The 23,256-nt window shown below is 31.3% G+C and overlaps 1 protein-coding gene across 6 annotated transcripts in view; it reads left to right on the top strand.

Moving 5' to 3' along the window:
- LOC134708059 (uncharacterized) overlaps nucleotides 1-22,989 on the top strand; it is a 56,440-nt gene extending 33,451 nt beyond the window's left edge. For 2 of the 6 annotated variants that reach the window (XM_063568344.1, XM_063568347.1), the window contains exons 9-17: nucleotides 5,280-5,360; nucleotides 10,263-10,276; nucleotides 14,224-14,310; nucleotides 15,581-15,745; nucleotides 18,762-18,863; nucleotides 19,376-19,480; nucleotides 20,045-20,182; nucleotides 20,720-20,812; nucleotides 22,465-22,978. In XM_063568344.1, the coding sequence (XP_063424414.1) occupies nucleotides 5,280-5,360; nucleotides 10,263-10,276; nucleotides 14,224-14,310; nucleotides 15,581-15,745; nucleotides 18,762-18,863; nucleotides 19,376-19,480; nucleotides 20,045-20,182; nucleotides 20,720-20,812; nucleotides 22,465-22,530 (851 nt within the window). In that variant the 3' untranslated portion in view covers nucleotides 22,531-22,978. Of the gene's footprint in view, nucleotides 1-5,279; nucleotides 5,361-10,262; nucleotides 10,277-14,223; nucleotides 14,311-15,580; nucleotides 15,746-18,761; nucleotides 18,864-19,375; nucleotides 19,481-20,044; nucleotides 20,183-20,719; nucleotides 20,813-22,464 lie in introns of all 6 variants that reach the window. The other 4 variants (XM_063568346.1, XM_063568343.1, XM_063568348.1 and 1 more) reach the window with 4 other exon arrangements.
- The last annotated feature ends 267 nt before the right edge of the window (nucleotides 22,990-23,256 follow it).

Below are 23,256 nucleotides of genomic sequence, written 5' to 3' on the forward strand. Positions count from 1 at the left end.
TATCTGTTTAGAACCAGTTTGGATATTTGTCTATGTTGTTTCGTTAGGGTTTTGGCATTCAACTGTAACTCAAGGGGTTCTCAATGGAGTGATGTCCTCCTCAAAGAGAGCTGGTTACAGCTACTTTTTTTGTTTTTGGTTAAATGATAATTTCATTAACTAATTAGTTCAATTTATAAAATTAATCCCATTGCTGACAATTGATAATGAACCTTGCTCAAGACATTTTTAATTAATATGAGTTTTAGTTAAACTGCTTATTTCGAGTAGCAAACAAGATAATATTTCTCCATTTAGTTTTGTTAATATTTATATATTTGTATATTTTTACATTTTATACAATTATTATTGAATAAAAACCCAAGAAAAAATAGTTTGTCTATTTGCTTCTTTTATAAAATATGGGTAAATGTTTAAGAGTTGTTTTGCTGTCTTTCCAAAATATCTTTATGATCTTCAGAAAGCCTACAAATCTACAATGTCTGGCAAATCTCAGGGAATACGTATGCTTAGTTCTAACCCATAGACGTTTTAGGATGAATCATAACTCGACCCGTTATGTTCATATTATAGTTTTATAATCATTGAAGTTACGAAATATTTTGTTCCCTTTCAAAGACAGCAAAACCAGATATAATAAATACGACTGTTTTTCCCAAGATAAATAATACTTGTTTCATGTTACTTATTCGTTTTCGATATAACAAGCTCCAACTTAATTACCAAACAAAACATTATTATCCCTAAATACAATTGACCTCATAAACACTTTTGTACTGGATCAATCGTCAACTTTTGTTGTCGATGACATCATATTGCGTTGATTATTTAAATCTTCCCTGATGATTTCACCGCATCAGATTTTCCTTGGATTTGCGAAAGTAAACAGATACATGAGATAGAAGGGTTTTTTTTATGTCCCATTGTGCCGCGTGTAAGTTTCTCAGTACCATCTGTCTGTCTAATCGATACTCAAAGACAGTATGAAGGAAGGCTTTTATAATTGGTAGGATTACTCGCCATATTTTCTTTACTTTATTATATCGTACGTTTGATTCGTTAAAGTCAAAGGAAGTTATGGGTTTTTGATTTTTTTTTAATCAAAACAATGTCAACTAGTGAACACATCTCTGAATATTCGGTACAGCAAGCTATCACAATTTCGTTTCAAAATGATGTATTATAACACACATAAATCCCTCACTTGAACAGCGGCAGAGACATCTGCCTATGTTTCAACTGACAAAACAAGCCATAATCCAGTCTTATTCTCCTCATTCAACAAATAACACTGTATATTTACTTGATTTTGTTAAAATGTCTCTTGGATCGAGTTAAGCCTTTCAATTGATATTTTAATGTGTTTCTATCTATGTTGTAATGTTATGCTAATGTTTTGGGTGAACTTTTGTGTCTGTTAAGACGTTCTACCACCGCTGTATTTGTTTGTACATGTCCTTAATCAGGTGTTTGTTGTTCAGTGGTTGTCGTGTGTTTATGTGGAATATAAGTGTTTGTCGTTTCTTATATAGATTAGACCGTTGGTTGTCCTGTTTGAACTGTTTAACACTAGTTTTTTTTTGCCCTTTATATCTTGCTATTTGGTGTGGGCGAAGACACTGTGTTAACTTTACAAATGACGACCAGTAAAACATCGGGAAATAGGTACCGAAAAATTCTAGATGGGAAAACTCTTAAAAAGGTTATTTAAAGAAACAAAATTATATTTTATGTAGATGAGTTGTTTACGGCAATACTTATTCTGTGCAGGTTAGTTCGAATTACAGTATGAAAGTAATACGATAACAAAGGCACTACCAAAAAAATATAGAAAGGAAGTAAGTCGAACAATATCGTGACTAAATAAAAAAAAAGACGAAAGTCTACAGAATCTTTGAAAGGAAATTGGTATTTTTGTGTCGTCGGGTAACTGTCTGACTGCCATAAAGAAACAGTTTCCTTTAATTGATTTTGTTACATGAAATAAAGAATTTAACAGCACAAAGCCCATATAAACATGTCTAACCATAAGGAATGCATTTCCAATTCAACTAGGAACAATCATAGGGTTACCAACGACAGGATCACATTTTTGTTGTTGTTAAGAAACAAGAAAAAAAACCTGTGGCAAACCTTTTGGAAAATATTTCCGTGATTATATAAGACATATACAATGAATATTCCTTAACGTAGATCCAAACGTTTGTTAAATTTTCAAGGAGATGTATTTTAAATTTAATATTAGGAACTCTTCGTTCAATAACTTTCCAATGAGTTACACTCGGTTACATATTCGAAGAAGAGTAAACTTATGAATAGTTACCGATATATAATCCATTTAAAGATGTGTTGCAACACACATTTTTCAACAGACTCTAACTCATAATACATATAATATAATTTTGTTATCATTTCCGTTAACATATAAATACAGTAAATTTAAATTTTGAATTTTCTGCGGAATTCAGTATTTTGTGATTTTACTTTTTACGTTGTTGAATAACAACCTTATAGTCCGATAATTATGTCAATCAGATCATTCATTGTAAGCTTGTTATCCTTTATATATTCTTTTCCCGAGGAACCACATCCGAAGATTTTCTATTCTATTTTTTGTCTACAATTACAGTTTGCTATGTTTTATATTTAACTGGGCGTGCAACCAGTGAGTGTGCTGCCATCCCGGAATAGTTTATATAAGAAAAGAGTAACATTTAAAAAAAAATGGTTTATTTTTTCGTTAGATTTTGTTTCCTTGCGTTGCCTTAATTCACTGTTCTTAAGTTCATTTTTTTTGTATTTTGATAATTTACAAAACACTTAGTTTTTGATGCTGTATTGATAAAAATGCAAACAGCCCAAACAACCTTGTCCTACACCCAAATTGTTGCTTGATTTTACAAGATTACTATATAAGTTATTACAGTGATGTGGATCTTACAGACTAAAGGTTTAACAAATATCGAACATTTTGTTGTCCTGCATTCTTATTTGGAAAATTGTGAATTGATACTATTAATGCAATGATATTTAAAAATCTGAAACATATATTCTTCAATAAAGTGGTTGATGCATTCAAGTGATTAGTAAAGGTTACCATTGTTTTTTACTTTTGATGTATAATTATGTTTTCCTATTTTTATGTTCATGAATTTAGCTGCATTCACTTTCATGAGAATTTCGTTATCATCTACTCCTCAACAAAGGACGCACTTTCATGAAATTAAAATGTATGTCCGATTAAAAATGTAAAACTATCACATGCACACACAACTTTCAAATGAGAACTCAGTAAATTGGACATGAATACACATGAAAATCCTACAGTTCAAAACTAATCAGCAAATTTATAATTCGACCACGAATCGTATTAGATGCTGACTCGTATACGTTAACCGCGTATTTTTTCATTGCATATATGGCACCCTAAAATTTTCAATTGGAGTTTAGTGTAATGAAAGGATGAACACGTACTTGGTTTGTAGTGGAAAACAAATCTAATGTAATGTAATCAAATATGTATAAATACTGCTTTGCATATTCTACTGCCATTACTAATTAATGACAGCTAAAACATTAAAAACCCTGTCAATATGCATTGTCATTATGTTACGTACTGTTACCTATTTTCCGCATTGAAAATAATTCTCTCGTCACACTGAACGGAGACTGATATCAACAAGTGATAACACAAAACTTTATTTGATTGGCCTGTCCTGCAATGAGGTATCATTATTCAAAACATCCGTAGCCTGTTCGTCAATGATATATCATAATGCGAAATTCCGGTACGTTGTTTGCCATTGGTATATCCTATCGCGAAATTTCCGTAAGATGTATCTTAATGATTGCTTTCACATATTATCATTCACTACTTTTCTCCGCGACTACAACTTGTTTGCACCGAGGATCATTTACTAAATTTATTTTTATGCCCCATTTATGGGCATTATGTTTTCTGGTCTGTGTGTCCGTTCGTCCATTCGTCCGTTCGTCTGTCTCGCTTCAGGTTAAAGTTTTTGGTCGAGGTAGTTTTTTGATGAAGTTGAAGTTCCATCAACTTGAAACTTAGAACACATGTTCCCTATAATATGATGATCTTTTTAATTGTAATGCCAAATTAGAGATTTTATCCCATTTTCACGGTCCACTGAACATGATAGTGCGGATGGGGCATTCTTGTACTAGGTACACATTCTTATTTTTGCTAAATTCTCAAAAATGATGTTCGTATCAGTCCGCTCAATTACAAAAATTGAACAGAAAAATGGTCCAGATAAACATTTTTCAATTCAGGAACTTAGTTTTACAACTCATTAGAATTGAATATCGTTTAAAAATCATCAACAAAATTAATTCAGTCCCAAAATAAACACTTCATAATTATTATGTGCCAGAACCGCCTTTCTGGATTTACCTCCATCAGAAACAGTGAAACACAAGACATACAGCAAAAAAGTATAGATACATGAAGACTCAAGGAGCTAACAGGAATAACAAAATTAATCTCAAGACAGTCTTACCTGAACGAGTTCGAAACCTAAATTCCCTAATATATTTCAATTTATGAACATAGTATTAAAGAAAGGTAAGTTATAAATCATGTCAGTACCGAAGTACTGACAACAGAGATGCTCGGGAAGAAGCATTTTCTATTTTGATTGAAATTTGCTAATTTCAGGTAATATTAAGCTAACTCGTTATGAAATATAAATATATTTTTATTTATCTTAAACTATTAAACATTCAACTAGTATCAAACTCATCATTGTTTAACAATTGCTGTTATTATGGACGGTGTCGTTGGTATACTTTCTTTTCTTATGATTATCAAGTAACCATAATCTGTATTTTTCGTATTTAAAATTAATTCAATTGCTTTGCTTTGTTGTGTATAATTTCATTTGCGTTTATTTTCCTTTAAACTGTTTATGGTTTTTTTTTTATATTTAAAAAAAAGTGTTTACTGCTTTCTGATCATTAAAGAAAAGAAAGTAAATTCTCCATAAATTACATGTTTAAATGAATGTTTAATCCCGTAATACAAAACAGACAGATATTCGAAATGAAGATTAGCATATAATCCTTCATATTGAAAACACTCAAATTCCAGATGATAAAAAATTTACTTGCAAAACATTAAGGATAAAATTATAACAATTTCTCAAATACTAGCATACGAAAAGTGACTATGATCTTAATATCAAATTTCCAAATGGTGCATTATTTTTATTATTGAACTATAATGATAATGTTTAAATTTGACTTCATTTGTAAAGCTATAACAGAGAGACGAATGGCACCTGCACAAACACGCATAGCAGAACCAAGGGCAAGGTCATTATCACCTCCACCAGTGGGTAAGTTATACTGAACGTACAAAGAAAGATAAGTTTTAAATTATCTTCGAACTGATAGATCTTTATTGAATTACGTGTATTTATTTTACCGGAAAACTGTCCTAGAGTCTAATATGACGTCCTTATTACGCTTTGTAAACAAAGCCGTGTACTAATGAGCACAAAATATGTTTGACACATGCGCACACATTTACTGTTTCTATCAAAGTTGTTTCCATCGTTATTCTATAAAAGATATATATTCAAGTAGCTTACATAAACTTTTATAATAAATGTTATATCGAACAACATATATTTACCCTTCTCGTATTTTTTAAACTTATCAAATATGAAATGTGATGTACAGACTCCACGGGGTGGAAACCGGAACAGCTAAATATTTTTGATGTATCTTCGTACGCTTCGACCTTTTAAACATACTGGATTTGTCTTATTAACGCTAACGCTAACGCTCAGTGTAAAATATCGACAAATATAATGCCTACCCATGTTAAAATGAGCATAGAGCATGACATGAAGGAATTATTTCTTAATTAAAAAGTGTTTTTTAATGTTATGAAAATTGTCAAGCCCCCAAACAAAAGTGTAAGTGTAAGTCTATTGAGTTTTTTAATTAATTTATTTTTGTTGGGGCATGATAACATTTCATGACATTTCCTCGCAGTTCTTCTGGTTTTAGATTTACTCACACCGCCGTCGCCCGCCCGCCGCCGGCCGCGCAAGGCCGTATCTACCCTTGAGGCAAGTGAGGCAATTGCCTCACTAAAATTTCGACACTATTATTTTTTTATACATATATATATTAATATACTAGTCATTTGTTGTTCTGTCTCAACCTTAATTTCTATAACTTGTCATCATTCCTTTTAAACTATTCTTCTTGGATATAACTCAGCATCTCAACGGGTGATATTAACATAGAAACAATAATCATCATCAGGGATCTCTATAGTTAAAAACTGGCCCTTGCAGAAAAAGGAAAAGCGACACTGACGGTAAAGAAGGAGTAATTCTAATAAACTAGTTTTTTTTTGTGAACAGTCTGAATATTGCATATAACTTCATTAGAACAATCCAAAAACGATAAGTAAACTGCCAAATCAAGTAATGGTCTTCGGAAGGGGGCAGTCCCGTCTGCGAATTCATTTCTTCGTTTCACCAACTTTTGAAAAATCAAGTACTGGGCATCGCGAGGGGACAGTCCTGTCTGCGTATTCATTTCACGAACTTAAATGTTTCTCTTTACAGATAAATAAAATATAAATAATATGAAACATGCATGGATTAGTTTTTATTCATGTTTTGTTTAACCTTAAAAAAATGAAAGAAAAACCCATATTCCAATATTATAAGGAATGGTAGAACCTTTAACGCAGAATTTTATCTTTACTTGATATTCTGGACTACGGAATTTCGTTTTTTTATATTGGGGTTTTCGGAATCTGACACCCCAATCCCTAACCCCTAAATTTACAGATTCTGGAACTAAAATACCACCAGAAATAATTTGAAATTACGGACCTACATGTAAACGTCAAAAACTCCATTCCAATTCCCCTGTACTCAAACTAACAAAACCTTTAAATAGACTTATTAGGAAGGGATATAGTTACGATACTGTTGTCAGGTCATTAAAGATTACGTATTTTGGCGTAAATATTGATTCACTTATAGGGTATTTGCATCGGAACTAAACACATTTATTAAAAAACCAGTTGTTGACATGACACGGGTTATGTTCTTCTCATATATGTTATGATAGTATGATACTAAACCCCTAACGGGAAGGATTATGCCTGATATTCATATGATGAAATCATAATCTTTCAATCAGTTTAATTGAAGTCTGGAGCTGGCATGTCAGTTAACTGCTAGTAGTCTGTTGTTATTTATGTATTATTGTCATTTCGTTTATTTTCTTTGGTTACTTCATCGACATCAGACTCGGACTTCTCTTGGACTGAATTTTAAATGTGCGTGTTGTTATGCGTTTACTTTTCTACATTGGCTAGAGGTATAGGGGGGAGATTGAGATCTCATAAACATGTTAAACCCGCATTTTTGCGCCTGTCCCAAGTTAGGAGCCTCTGGCCTTTGTTAGTCTTGTATTATTTTAATTTTAGATCCTTGTGTACAATTTGGAAATTAGTATGGCGTTCATTATCACTGAACTAGTATATATTTGTTTAGGGACCAGCTGAAGGACGCCTCCGGTGCGGGAATTTCTCGCTACATTGAAGACCTGTTGGTGACCTTCTGTTGTTGTTTTTTCTATGGTTGGGTTGTTGTCTCTTTGACACATTCCCCATTTCCATTTTTAATTTTATTTCTATAGATAGAATCATATACATGTATATTATCTTATTATATCCCTAGTTTGTCTACTTTTTGTCAGCATAAAAGCGAGTTTAATATTTTGTTACTGCGACTGTATGATGGTGATTACATGCAGGAAAGCTTAGTTCCCCTTTGCGAACAAAACTGTTACTACCGATGCTGCTACCGAATTGCTGATGGAGAAGGAATTGGAAGAAGACAATGCTCATTATGTTGATGATAATGTGCTACCTTTAGAAACACAGATTGCCCTGAAACGACTGAAAACTTTGATTTGAGCATGCATGAGTGGCGAGAGCTCTATGTTCATCGCGATAAGGATATCAGCAGACCAATAATGATTCTGAAACGATTTGACTGAACCGGCCATAGTAAAATTTGGCAAACTCTACTGAATCGATGTTTGCTCTATGTTCTGACAGCAGACTCAAAACAGTGACATTTGGATCATTATCTTACATATACGTTTAAATAAAGTTGTTAAAAATTTGATGTTTGTAAAAGTCTTAAAATATGAAAAATTTATATAAAAATTGTCTATATTCAAACCATTAACATTTCGCCTCCCTTCGCTCGGCTCAATTATTTTGCCTCACTAAAATAAGATGCCTAGTTACGGCCAACATTCATAGTAACTGACACATCAAAATTACAAATGCGTTCATATCGGTACTTCATGGACAATGTAATTTTTGCCTTGATTAAAAGTTTGCTCGCAACAATAAATTCCTTATGTGGCGACATGGTGACATAAGTTTATAATAAATTAGTTATGTTACTAGTAACATGTAAGCCTATTAGTAATACGTGATAAAGGTCTCAGACAATTGATGAAAAGATGAAAACAACATTTTATTAATTTAATGCGTTTGTTCTGGATATAACATATTTCCGGTTTGATTTTTTTTTTGAAAAAGATAAATCTATAAACTAGGATCTGACTCAACATGTTTATCAAGTGTTATTTCATTTAAAGATTTGCTATAAAGAGAATATCATATGGCTTTTTTCAATATCACACACCCGTATCAACCCGAGTTATCAATATAACCATAAGAGCTCTGCTGGAGGGATATTGGTAAAGAATTTATACAGATTGTGGTTGAGTTAGGATCATATTGGTGTCTCGGGTTGATACACAGATGTGATATTGAAAAAGCCATATCATATACACTTTGTGAATTCACATTACTATAAGACATGTCACGGTACTTTTCTATCCCAAATTCATGTATTTGGTTTTGATGTTATATCTGTTATTCTCATCGGATGTTGTCTAATGCTTAGTCCGTTTCTGTGTGTTGTACATTTTAATTGTGTCGTTGTTCTCCTCTTATATTTTATGCGTTTCCCTCAGTTTTAGTTTGTTACCCCGATTAAGTTTTTTTTCCATCGATTTACGAGTTTTGAACAGCGGTACACTACTCTTGCCTTTATTTATGATATACATGTACCTCCAAAACAACTAAATTAGCTGGTTTTTTTTCACGTGACATGACATTAAACATATATTAGGGATTTGATGAAGCCCTTGTAACTGTCACTGATACCTATATCATCACTAGTGATTTTTCAATTTTTTATATCATTCTGTATCAACTTCTCACATATTAAACTTAAACAAAAAAAATCGAGGAAATTTGCTTAAAATACATGTTTTCGAATGATAACATAGTGACTATCTGCTTAAATATGAAGTGACACTTGGTATGATAAAACATAAGCAATTCAGAGGGCATCTTTCGAAATCTAAATTCATCCAGAAAAAAATAGGTTTAGTCATTCCAAGAAATGAAAAACATTGCATTGCTGTATATATCGTATTTTCTCATTATATGTACTTGATTAATAGGACTCTGCTTCTTACACAAATACTGATCAAACAGGTATATGAGGTAGACATTTTCATAAGTTTTACGGTCATCCTCATAAATCGGTTGACAAATACACGAGGTGAATCAACTCAGTAATGACATGTTTCGCGGTCTTAAATAGTAAAGATTCCAGTTAAGTCATCGGATCTATATTTTTATCGATTGTGTCCCATCCCCAATTGTGACATTTATATTGGTTGAATTCGCATTAATGGCGCATGATACAAGCATAGCAGGAGACTCGAACGCATATTTTGAAGGCCATTTGAATCTCCATGTTTCTGTTTGTTACTTCTATCGCCTTATTTTATAACAAACATACATACAACTGACAATGAACAGTAAAAATAACCTCATAGAAAATTGGGATAAAAATCGTGCTGTGGAATGGTAAACAAGACAAGTTCAAACATAGTGATAAGTCGCATTAAGTTTTTTTGTAACAATCTGCAAGTCTTGTAAAGTTGTTCAAGTTGAATCAAGAGTCCAAAATCGTATTTAAAACTTTGAATTAAAATTCAAGAAAATTTCACTCAATTTCAAAGTAGGGGGCCCGAGCATCATGGTCGAACGCCAGTAAAATGCACATGTATAAAATTTTAGGAACAAAGTCAAAATATTTTTATGCAATTCCATAAAACATAGATGACTTTAATCACTTACAGTAAATATGGTTTTTTTTCTCGAGCAGCAGCAAAAAGATCGGTAAGAAAGAAGCATCCATTTCCTGGTCCAAGTAAGTATATTTTGCATATTATTTGTAAAGTAAATTTTTGTTTTACTATTATGTTAAGATATTATCTGCAGCAAGTTTATACATATCAATCTTTGTAAGAAATACAATCTTGTCTAAGAAAACCGAATTATAATCATAACTTTATGTGTTCCTTCACCTAATGCCGTACCTTGACCTATAATGGTTTACTTTTATAATTTGTTACTTGGATGTAGAGTTGTCTCATTGGCACTCATACCACATCTTCCTATAGCTTCTTCATGAATTTTATAAATAGTGATTTGATTTTAATATATTCTGAGTAATCATATTCGCAATTGATGTTTATTGTAGCCTTAATTTTATTATATATTCTTTTTATTTTCAGAAAGACTTCGGAAGTTTCGTCACATTGGTTATGCTGCTTGGTTTATAGCTTCACTAAAAAAATTAGCAGAAAAGGTAGAACCTACTAACACCCACAAAAGGACACATTCTGTTAAAAATGAATTTCAATCATGTAATTAAAAGTTAAAAGCGTTTTCAGATCACGCGTAAATTCATAGCAACATTAAATGTTACCATCACATTCGATAAATTAAATAATTAAATTAAAACTGATCCAACATTTAACGAATAAAAACCTTTATATTTGTTTAAAACAAAACATTTATAGCAAAAAGCATAAACATGATAACTATATTTTATTTTGCGTATATTCAGGATAAACATACAATAGATTTGGTAAATAATATTTATTATTAATCATCCAGTTGTATGAATTAACAATGTTACTCTAAACCACATTCAGAAAAGTAACTTTTTGAAGAAAAAAATGCGCATACAACTACATTACTACTTTAAGACATGGAAATATACTTCTAACGTCTTGAAATCTTATTTTTTGGATGCTTCCCCATTGTAGATAATTGCAAATTATTAGATATGGTAATGCGACATTTTTTTCGTCTGCAATATTTACATTTTCTTTGAAAAGAAATACCTAGTCAAAGAGTTTGTTTTGACGATAGCTGTCTCAGAAACTGAAAGGAACATACGTTTGATTTGAAGTCCATTACTATGATTGACTTATGATATAATTTATATTGGTCATCCTGACGGGTGAATTATAAGTCAAATCGTATAAATACAATCTACTTTTTTTCGACAATTTACATACATTGTAGATGTAATGAATGACAAACTATCAATAACGATCGATAATGTAAGACATAGTATTGCATAGCAATATAATATTTCCCACAGAAATTAACCAAAAGTTAGCATGCAATAATTATAGATTATTACATGGCATTTTCCATATGGCCATGGTATCAGCCCTAGACTCCCATATCAAGCCAGAGGGCTGATACCAGGGACCATATGAAAAATGACATGTAATAATCTATTTATCACATATTTATAAGCAAGAAAAAACAAATAGCTTACATCAAATTATGTTTGATATTTTATCAAAAATCAAAAAGATATTTAACGAAAATAAAATAAAAATGTATCACTGTGAGTTAAAAAAAAAAGTTCGTATCACAGTAGGTAAACAACGTTTTGTGAAAAGTTTCAGAAATAATAAACAATAAATATATTAATTCTAAGAATTGCAAATAGTTGATTTCTACTTTTTTCTTCTACAGCAGATTCGTAACTTTCTAAATTTCTTTTCATCATGTTCATTGTGTTTACAAATAGTCTTTGATTGACAGTTTACCGGAAGTTAAACTCGGGGGCTTGATATGGATTTGGAGGGCTGATATCGATATCGGCCCCGAGGGCGGATAAACAACCTTGACTTCCGGCTATTATTGGCCATGCAAAATCGTACATATCAGTACAAAATGTGTGATAAATTCTAACATTGCACTAGTGCAATAAATATTCAAAATTCATGATGTCATCAACGAATTAATCTTAGATCAAACCAAGTTTTACTTTCAAATATTATATTGCTATACAATAAAAGGGTTATTGAATGAAAATTGGGGAATATTGTCCTCCGTAGAACATATATTGCACTCGCAAGCTTGTGCAATATAAAATTCTACTCGGGACAATATTCCCAATATAAATGCAATAACCCTATATTATCACGCCGTGTTAAAATGTCGTCCGTCCTCTTGGCAAATACCATATGGGAACAAAAACTTTTTGATTAACCTAAAAATTAAAAACAAATATAAACGTATGTCCTACTTTGGATACATATGTGATATCCTATCTAAGAAATATGAATAGTTAATATAGTTATCTGATATCTTTAAACAGCCTTCCCATTTCCGAAGACGATTTAAAACAGCGTGGGAAATCGAATGTCGAGGCAATCTGATTTAGAAACTCCTTTAAAACAATATTTTAAGAAGAAAATCTGTTGAAATTGTGTTATAGAATTATGAATATAAATGAAATCATGGTCCCTTTTATGTGAGGGGTCATTTAGAAGAGAGCACCCAATAAATCGAATAAAATAACTTCTATACAGACCATTATCTAACATTTTATTCTATACATCAGAACATTATGAATTTTGAAACTCATGGGGAAAATTTTACCGAAAATTTATATCAAACTATTTTCAAACTTACAAATTCATCCTTTGTTTTAATATATGTTATTTACAGTCGACTAGAGGTTAGTTATGTGTCTTTTGTGGTTTTATTTCGCACAGAACAAATTATATGTACTCACTATGTACTCACCATCTGCATTTGATTTTAATACTAACAAATGTGTGTTGACAATTAATCTAGTACTAATAGTATTACTTATCATACATACTAATACATGTTAATCTAGCAATACTTATTATAAAGTTCTTACATTTTTAACACTTTCGTGTTATCTAACATTACCTTAATTATCTAGATATTTCCTAGAACAGTTTTAATAAAATTGGTAATGTGCACTTGGCTTAACCATAATTCTAACAAACAGTTGAGCAAGTAGTCTTAATAGTCTTAATAAGTCATCTTTCAAAACAATATATAGAAGACAATCTGCATTATACCTTCCAAAATGATCTTACTTTTACTTAAACTTATGAAATAAAGAGTATTAGTATTTCATTTAATCAAAGCTTTGTATGTGGTAAGCTCCACGATTATATGGGGAGGATTGTAAACAATAATCAAATTAATTTCACAATACGCCTAAACTCACGGGTTTGGGAAATAAAATCTAAAGTTGAAACCAATTTTTCTATTGTCAAATATGTTTAAGTTCTACTTCATCAGGAAACGATCGGACGAAAAAGTTGTAGCTGGTAAATTATATACACATGATACAAGATGAATTATACGATAAAGATAGACATAGTCACATTTACTTCATATACATCTCATGTAAACTTAAGCCGAGACAGTAATATTATAAACATCCATAGATATTTCCTTCCTCAACAATAAGCTGCATTGAGCAAAGTATTCTAGACACATTATTGACTAGAGAAAACTATTAGGTGACTCCTTTTTCAAAAATATAATCCTTAAGCTGAGTTGTAACTCAAGGTTCCAATCTTTATATTTCAAATATAAATGATGTTTATAGTGTTTGTCTATGGGATATGAAAATATGATATTCATGTAAGTAAACCTAAAGTTTCGAACAAAAATCAATTTATATTTACATTTACCCTCATCTTGAATTTGCTGACTGCATACATAACATAATTTAATTTTGCTCACCATAAGCTCTTTCTGTCAGTTTTTGTTAGAACGTATAGTCTGATGCATTTGGTTCCCTCTTCATTTTCATGGTTTTATCATAATTAATGCAATTGTTACAATAATCTTATAGTAGTATATGTTTTGTATAACTTTGAACTTGCAACAGTGAACTTAATTAAGATTTATTTTTTGTTATACAAACCTTGTATTTTATTAATTGCAATACCTTCGGTAATAATGTCTTTAATTATGAATTTTAGAATCAAGGAAACAGACCAAGTAGTGTATTTTTATTTGGTATTATTCTGAAAGAAATTGTGGCAGCTTTACATAGAATTTATTTAAATGTAAGTAAAACTTATTTGATTTGCTTTCCTGTCCCTTTGTGTGTTTACGCTTTAAAACGAGAAATATTCTAGGCTTTTGTTATTTTTTTTTATCTTTTGTATCTCTGAATTAACAGAGAAATGGGGCAAGATTTTATAAGTTTGCGTAAAAGTACAATTACGAAAATATCGAACTTCGAGAAAAATTCTAAACGGAAAGTCCCTCATCAAATGGAAAATCACAAGCTCAAACACATCAAACGAATATTTAACAACTGTCATATTCGTGACTTGGTACAGGCATGTTCCTTTGTGTCTAAACTCGTTTCTGATCGTCGATTTTTATTAAAGCAAAAAAAAAGTTTTATCTCTGGGTTTTACAAACATATGAGCAATTGGAGTAATAAAAAGTAAAATCACAAAAATACTGAACTCAGAGGAAAATCAATTTGGAAAGTCCATGGTCACATGGCAAAATCAAAAAACAAAAAACAAAACGCATCAAAAATGAATGGACAAGAACTGTCATATTCCTGACTTGGTACAGGCATTTTCAAATGTAGAAAATGGTGGATTAAACCTGGTTCTATAGCGCTAACCCTCTCACTTTAATAACAGTCTCATCAAATTCCGCTACATTTACATGATGCGTTAAATAAACAGTCACAATTAATAAAATAGTCAAAATATGGGTACATCAGTCATCATCGTATAATAATTTTAAAAGGAACAATTTAACAGGACACAAAAACATCTACTATCTACGAACACATGGATTGATTTGAGTGTCTGACGTCAGAAAAATTATACACGTCACATAAATTTGTCGTTCAATTTGCATACAAACAATTTTTAAATTTACATAGGCAATGTACGCATACAGAGTTAAAAAATCAAAAGTATGTAAGAATAATTTACAGCAATAGACCGATATTCAGAAAGTCTTATAGAACCCAAAATGCACTATTTGAAATATGATAACAATGTGTACGGTTATATGAATACAAATTAAAGTATCATGCTTAAGACAAAATTTAATAAAACACTTAAGCACACTAACGAAAGAAGCAATTGAAAATATAGATATCTTAAGTAGAGGAATTATATTTTCTTTTGATATTTTCATTCCCTTTGTTTCCATGTGAAGATTGAAAAAATCTCGTCTCCAAGCTCTATAACGTTGAAAAATTGACATAAAGATAGACCTCCAAATGCGTGATATCGTATACTAAAAAGAATAGATTGATTATGTCATTTCAACGAGTATCTGTAACAATTATTTTCTTTACAGCCAAGTGGCAATATTTATCCAGTCTTAGCTGATATCATAAGCCCAAAAGCTTATGATTTAACAAATTTGTTAAGAGGAAGAACAAACGAACGAGAAACTCAGGTCATGATTCAGGAACTGCAATATGTAGTGGAAAATCTTGTTTATCACATGACAGAAATTATGGTATGACATTATACTTAAGGGAAAGTTTTCGTTGTTTATTACTGAAGTCAAAACTCATGACCAATCTATCCCCCCCCCCCAACTACGACACCTAGGCTAACCAATTTATTCTTATCCTTTAAAAATTAAAATCACAAAAAATACAGAACTCAGACACGGCTGGTAATCTACACACGCAGAACATTTGGTTCTGCAATGAAAACCGTGAGAGGATTTTCCGGTTGTGCTTGAGTGGATCAATTGTCACCGCTTCGAAAGGTATATACATTTCTAAATCGCAATTTTCTTATTCGACAGATCAAAATATTGAAAATCGGAGAATGCTATGCTGTGGTGAATACTCTAACGAAGAGATACATGTATTATTTACTGTTGTACGTGGAGTTGAACTCCTACATTATCAGTTGCCGCACGATAATTTGCCTAAAAAAGTGACATTTAAATTTTAAAATGGTTTTAATTTACAGACTCTCAAGTTCAAATTTACTTTTTATTCGGTCAATGGGTATGAATGTCGTTTTGGGCGGCGTGTACGCTATCCGGGGTTGATCGACATCTTAATAAATCTAAAAACCTCATTTTTTCATTATGACATGCGTGAGGGGATCGGTTCTGATTGAGGACATCGTGAATGCGTGAGGGGAAGTGAAATCATATTAATATTATATCCAAACTATGAGTCTTTCAAAGTTGCCTAAATGTGGACAGATTGTTCATGAAAAAACACATTTGTGTGCATGAACAAAATTAACGAGATAGAATTTTGAAAAACATTGTAGGAAGATAGGTTTTACGAACAATAAAAAGGAAATATTTTGTCAACGATTTGTTTCTAGCTACAAATAAAAGTTGAAATTTTTTATAGCAGCCCAGTATATATTTTTACGAAAAGAATTAACTCCTCTTGTATTAGGTATTTTTTTTTAAATGGATCGCGAAAACACAAATTTTGATATTTGTTGGAATATTTTGATTTATACAATACATCACAAAGTTTTCTGTATATGAATAAACAGTCTAACCAATTAATTGCAAATATGTCTCCAATAAAGGCAACAGTAGTAAACCGTTGTCGAAATTCATAAATTGATTGAGAAAAAAACAAATTCGGACTATAAACTAAAACTGAGGGAAACACATCAAATATAAGAGGAAAACTACGACACAACTGCAAAACAAAATTGAACTTTAACACACACAGAAACGAATAACAATTTAACAATGGCCATTTTCCTGACTTGGCACAGGACACTTTAAGAAAAAAATGGTGGGATGAACCCGGTTTTGTGGCATGCAAAACCTCCCGCTACTACGGCAATGGTAAATATATCATTTAAAGACAACATTACATGACAGGACTACAATACAAATAAATAATAGAACATACAGGACAGAGAAACACTCCAGTTATAGCTAACAAAAGGTACCAGGTTTAAAAACACTTGTACGTCAGACGCGTCTTTCGTCCAAACAAGGCTTACCAGTGACGCTCAGATAAAAAAATTCTAAAGCCAAGACAAGTACATTGAGGACCAAAAGTTCCAAAAAGTTGTGCCTAATACGGCTAGGGTTTCTTCCGGGAATAAGAACATCCTTGTTATTTGGAATAATTCATAATTTTGCAACCAGTGATGTTTTATAAAATAACTTTATAATAGATATACATGATAAAACCGAAGTGGTGACAAACTACACAATAAAAACGGATACATAAAAGTACCTTAACCAGCAAATAAAAATTCACAGCCGAATTAGCCAAAACCATAATCGCACAAAGTGACGTAACATATGAATTTCTTAAACAATATCCCAAAAAAAGGATAGACGGAATCCAGGATTAGATTTGCAATACTGATACTAGTATAACATTTATCAATAATTAATATCAAATTGTGGTAATAAACTATACCGATTATTTGCCCAAATTCACGAATTTGGACACATATTTAAAATGTATTGGTTAGACTTTATTTATTCATAAAAAGAAAACATGGTCTTTTATTGTTATTTCAAAATTCTATCTCATAATTTTTATTTATGCACACCAATTTTTTTTTTCATAAACAATCTAACCATAATAAAGCAACTTTCAACGACTGATAGCCTGTATATAAAGATATGATTTCAAGTCCCCTCACGCATTCACAATGTCCTCAATCAGAACCGATCCCCTCACGCATGACACATTGAAAATATTAGGATTTTAGATTTATTTAGATGTCTATCAACACCGGACAGCGTACACGCCGCCCAAAACGACATTCATACCCATTGACCGAATAAAAAGTAAATTTAAACTTGTAGGTCTGTTAATAGAACCATAACAAAATCTAAATGTCACTTTTTTAGGCAAATTATCGTGGGACAACTGATTTTGTAGGAGTTCCACTCCATGTACAACAGTAAATAATATATGTATCTCTTCGTTAAAGTATTGATCACAGCATAGCATTCTCCGATTTTCAATATTTTGATCTGTCGAATAAGAAAATTGCGATTTGGAAATGTACATACCTTTTTAGCGGTGACAATTGCTCCACTCAAGCACAACCGGAAAATCTTCTCACGGTTTTCATTGCAGAACCAACTGTTCTGCGTGTGTAGATTACCAGCCGTGTCAGAGGAAAATTTAAACGAAAAATCCATAATCAAATGAAAAAATCAACAGCTCAAACACTTCCTGACTTGTATTATTGGTATATAGTTTTCAACTCAGCAAAGTAAGGTTACAGAAGCTTTCCGATCTGCAAATCCTTAAAATTGATAAGGACATACACGAGCATCTTTTAATGCAAATGCTTGTTTTGAATAATATTGAATAAGACAGTGAAAAACTGCCAAATAGTTAAAGGAGGTTTTATTGAATATTTTTTAAATTCGTGAAATAAAATACTTGCATTTTTTTGTTCGCGGTTTACTCTGGCCCAAAAGAGAAGATGCACACACTAAGTGATGTATCATGAATGAATGAGAAATCACTGAATGATATACTATTATCTATGTATGTTTTTTACAGCCAAGCACTGGTGTTTTAGGAACCCATAGAAAGTCTGCAGTATATGAACTGATCAAAGATGGGAAACGGTTTCCTGATGGTTATTTTTGGCAAGTAGAACTGGTAAGTTTGGTTATATACCCTTCCTTTTCATTCGTGCTCAATCCTTAGTTTTATGTTGTGTAGATTGTTTTTATTTGTTCGTCGTTTTCCATGATCTTGTCTGTTGCTCTCCGACTAAAGCGTTTTATTTGTACTTTTTATCTACCGCTTCTCAATCACTCCATGTTTCAAAAATTGCTTTACTATAGTATTGCTAGTGCTTTATCATTCATGATTATTCCTTTTGTCGTTTTTTACTGATATAATTAAGCATTAAGATAATTGTTGTAATTTAATTTTTGTTTGGCCCTTTCACTCGGTGACTCAGTGAGATACTCCATTTTTCTTTATTTATACAAATTATCATACCAGCTTTGACTTTCTAATAGCGTATAAACAATGGAATTGGCGAACAATATGAAAAAAGGTTAGCTTTGAAAATGAAAACCTATACATAAGAGGACATCATTTAAGTTCAAACCATGTTAATAAAGAATGTATGGTCTTTATAAATTTCAATCTTCATATTACAGGACAGACTGCAGTTTACAGAAAATGGGAGGACAGCAGGAGTAGGAGATGCAGAGGGTTTCTTATTAATTGTCGGAATTTATATATCTAGAAGTCTCATCACAACAGTGAGTATTTTTTTTATGTTTTAGAGTAGGCTGACTTAGACAATTACAAATTACACCAATTTACAAAATGAACATATATTTTGTAAATTATTACTTATTTTTAGAATATGTCAGTGGTAAAGGCAAGGGGAGTAAAATGAACATATGTTTTGTATACATATACTTTTTTTTGGAATATGTCAGGGGTAAAGGCTAGGGGAGTAAAATGAACATATGTTTTGTATACATATACTTATTTTTGGAATATGTCAGTGGTAAAGGCAAGGGGAGTAAAATGAACATATGTTTTGTATACATATACTTATTTTTGGAATATGTCAGTTGTAAAGGCAAGGGGAGTAAAATGAACACATATTTTGTATACATATACTTATTTTTAGAATATGTCAGGGGTAAAGGCAAGGGGAGTTAAAGCTGATGTAATCCGTGATAGTTATTTATTTATTACAAAAATTTTTAGGAATTTTTTGTTTTGTATATTTTTTATACTTACATTTATTTGTGAATTATGTTTGTGTGTGAAATTCTGTTTAAATGAAAGATTGCTTTTATTAATTCTTTAAGTTGTTAATGAAACCAGTGGACTATGGACTGTCATCTCAACAACTGTCAGATATAGCAGAAAGAAATCTGAAAATTCTTGCCACAACTTTGTTGTATTTAGTTAGACGTGTCTCGGGTTCAAGAGGAAGAGCAATGATGGTAAGACAACATCAGTCTGGCATCTATGATGAGTTCATTCCAGAACATTCTCATTTGCACTCATACCACATCTTCTTATATATATTCATGCTTTTTTTCACCCCTGCCTTTTTGAAAATGATGTTCTCAGTTTCTAGACAGTTAAACAGTTACAGAACAAACATTTGTATACCCATCCATCCCTACACTGTTAATATTTATAAATTGTCTATAATTATAGAGATAATTAAGAACTGCAAATACTACACCATGCACACACAATCTATCATTATTCTTAACATATATGAATTCCATTACGTCACAATGACACCAATAAATGATGTTCATTTGTGTTATAATAGCGTGCGCATACTTTTTGTTATAACACACGCGTTCTATATTCTATTGTGTATACCTCATCTTTTAGCCTCCTGTTTATAGTTCTCAAAGGAGAAGGCGAAATCTTACAAATTTTATGTGACCTATTATCAAATAGTTTAAGCAAATGCAAATTTTGAATGCATTACAAGTACCATCGCTTTATATTTTATTTTATAGCCAATGCCCTCGGAAATATCAAAATACTTATATACTGACGAAGAAATGCGACCTGTCTATGGTAAAATGGCGAAATCGTTCAATTATGCGGAGGTACGTATTCAGGCTGTGAAATTAGCAGGACAAAAATCAACGGATAATATCATCTAATTAATACGATCCAGCATGCATACGGCTTAATCTATAGAGCCGTTACAGCTTTGAAGTCAAAGATTTAGGAATGTGTTTAACTTTGTATTTTATTTGGCCTTATTAACTTCTTGAATCGGGCGTCTTTTGTAGACGAAACGCGCGTCTGGCGAAAATACAAATGGTCTATCCTTTTATCTATGATGAGTTTAGTTCATAATTTATCTAAATTTTATATGAAAACTAATACTTTAATCCGTTTAATTTTATCAAAAGTCGGTTTAAAGTTAAATAAATGAAAGACAAAAAAGAAGGCGCTAATTCTGTTTAAATAAAGGCAACAGTAGTATACCGCTGTTCAAAACTCATAAATCCATGGAAAAAAACAAAATCGGGATTTCAAACTAAAACCAAGGGAAACGCATTAAATATAAGAGGAGAACAACGACACAACACCGAAACGCAACACACACAGAAACGGACCAAGCAACAGAAAAAACACCACGAGAATAACAAATATAACATCAAAACCAAATACATAAATTTGGGATAGACAAGAACAGTGCCACGTCTTATCTCAATATGTGTTCATTTGTCTTATCTCAATATGTGTTCATTTGTCTTATCTCAATATGTGTTCATTTGTCTTATCTCAATATGTGTTCATTTGTCTTATCTCAAAATGTGTTCATTTGTTAATTTGTTATACAACATGTAATGGAATACGATAAAAGATTTGTTTAGATAATTCTTCAAATATTCAACGTCCTTACTTTTTTTATACATTTTTTTCTTCCAAAATGGCTTAACGTAAAATATTTATCTTGATGCTCGTTCTACTTATTTTTTGTTTTTCGATTATCTAGTGTATTGTGGTTTCTAATACTACTTCTGATTTTCGAATTTGTCTTTCATAGTATTAAATTATATTCCTATATTTGTTAACATATTTTGTCGTCCAATACAAGTTAGAAGCAACACAAGAAACAAATATTCATAAATCGAGGCTATTAACAGCCCAGTAGTAAGTACCTTGGTGTTGACACGAATATAAATTATATGGTCATTTATATAAATTTCCTGTTACAAAACTTAGAATTTTTCGAAAAACTGATGACTCTTATGTAGACGAAACGCGCGTGTGGCTTATTAAATTGTAATCCTGGTACTTTTGAAAACTATTTGCCACTAGGCTAACAACATCCAATTTATCAAAACTTGTAAATATCTTTTATATTAAAATTGAAATAAATAAAAACCCATTGCAATGACATGTATTTCAAATAGAAAGAGAACGGATACGGTAGTATAAAATGCATGGCGAACCACTGTTTTCAACCTTTATCAATGAAAATTTCTGGCGTGTTTCGTGTATTGCTTCGTTAAGAAAAGATCCGGTATGTGGTGATGCTAACTAAAAGATACCGAAATAAATTTGATGTACATTAGTTTCCAAGATTGCTTTGTTAACTTTGAGTTTTATTTTAGCTTTTATACTCAAAGTATTTGAATTTATATTCAGATTGTTTGAATGAACTAGATAATAAGATAAGATAAGATAATATGTTATAAGCTCTCCAATGTAAAAGTATAATATGCTGCTTTTGTCTTTCCAGGGTTTACTTAGAGAGTGGGGCCAGGAATATATGAAAAGATTGCGGGCGGCACCAGTGCCAAACTAGTATGACGATAGCTTTTGAATGGTCAATTTTACAAGTTGTATATTTTAAGGATAGTGCTATGTGTCGCAAATTAAGACAATTACCTAAATTTTTTACTCAATTTGCCATTTATGGTAAAAATACCATCTCCTGTCCTTTGCTGTTTGCAATTTTTGGTCTGGTTATTATGTGATTTGTTGTAATCTTGCTATGAACCAGTTCGATAAAAAAATATTCTTGGTTACCAAGCTACTCCTTTTGTGCATACTTGAAAGATTTCAATTGTTTTGAATTCTATTAAAGAGAAAACCACATTGTAACAATCTTCGTTAAAGACAGTTGACCAATGAAAAAAACATTAAACATGTTTCTTGTATTTAATAATCACAAATGAACACATAAACTGTTTAATCGTTTTCATTTGCAATATTGTATAGAAAACATGTCTGACATATTCAGGAAGTAATTTTTAAAATTAAATTGATATAAACCGATTCAATAACATTTATATGAATTCAGAGTTTTATTGATTTATTATAAGTTTTATCTTTCTTTATTCATCCTAATTCCACGCTTTCATTTTTTTTTAAAACGCACGATAGGATCTAATGGATAAATATTTCAAGAATTATCAAATGTCATTTCTCGGATAATTATATTGAGATTTAACATTAAATTTTACCAAACATCTCTCAATCTATCTTATAGATTTTTTTCATCGTAGCGTATTACATTCGCCACAATTAT

This window comes from Mytilus trossulus, chromosome 2 (genome assembly GCF_036588685.1).
Source record: "Mytilus trossulus isolate FHL-02 chromosome 2, PNRI_Mtr1.1.1.hap1, whole genome shotgun sequence".
Taxonomy (NCBI): domain Eukaryota; kingdom Metazoa; phylum Mollusca; class Bivalvia; order Mytilida; family Mytilidae; genus Mytilus; species Mytilus trossulus.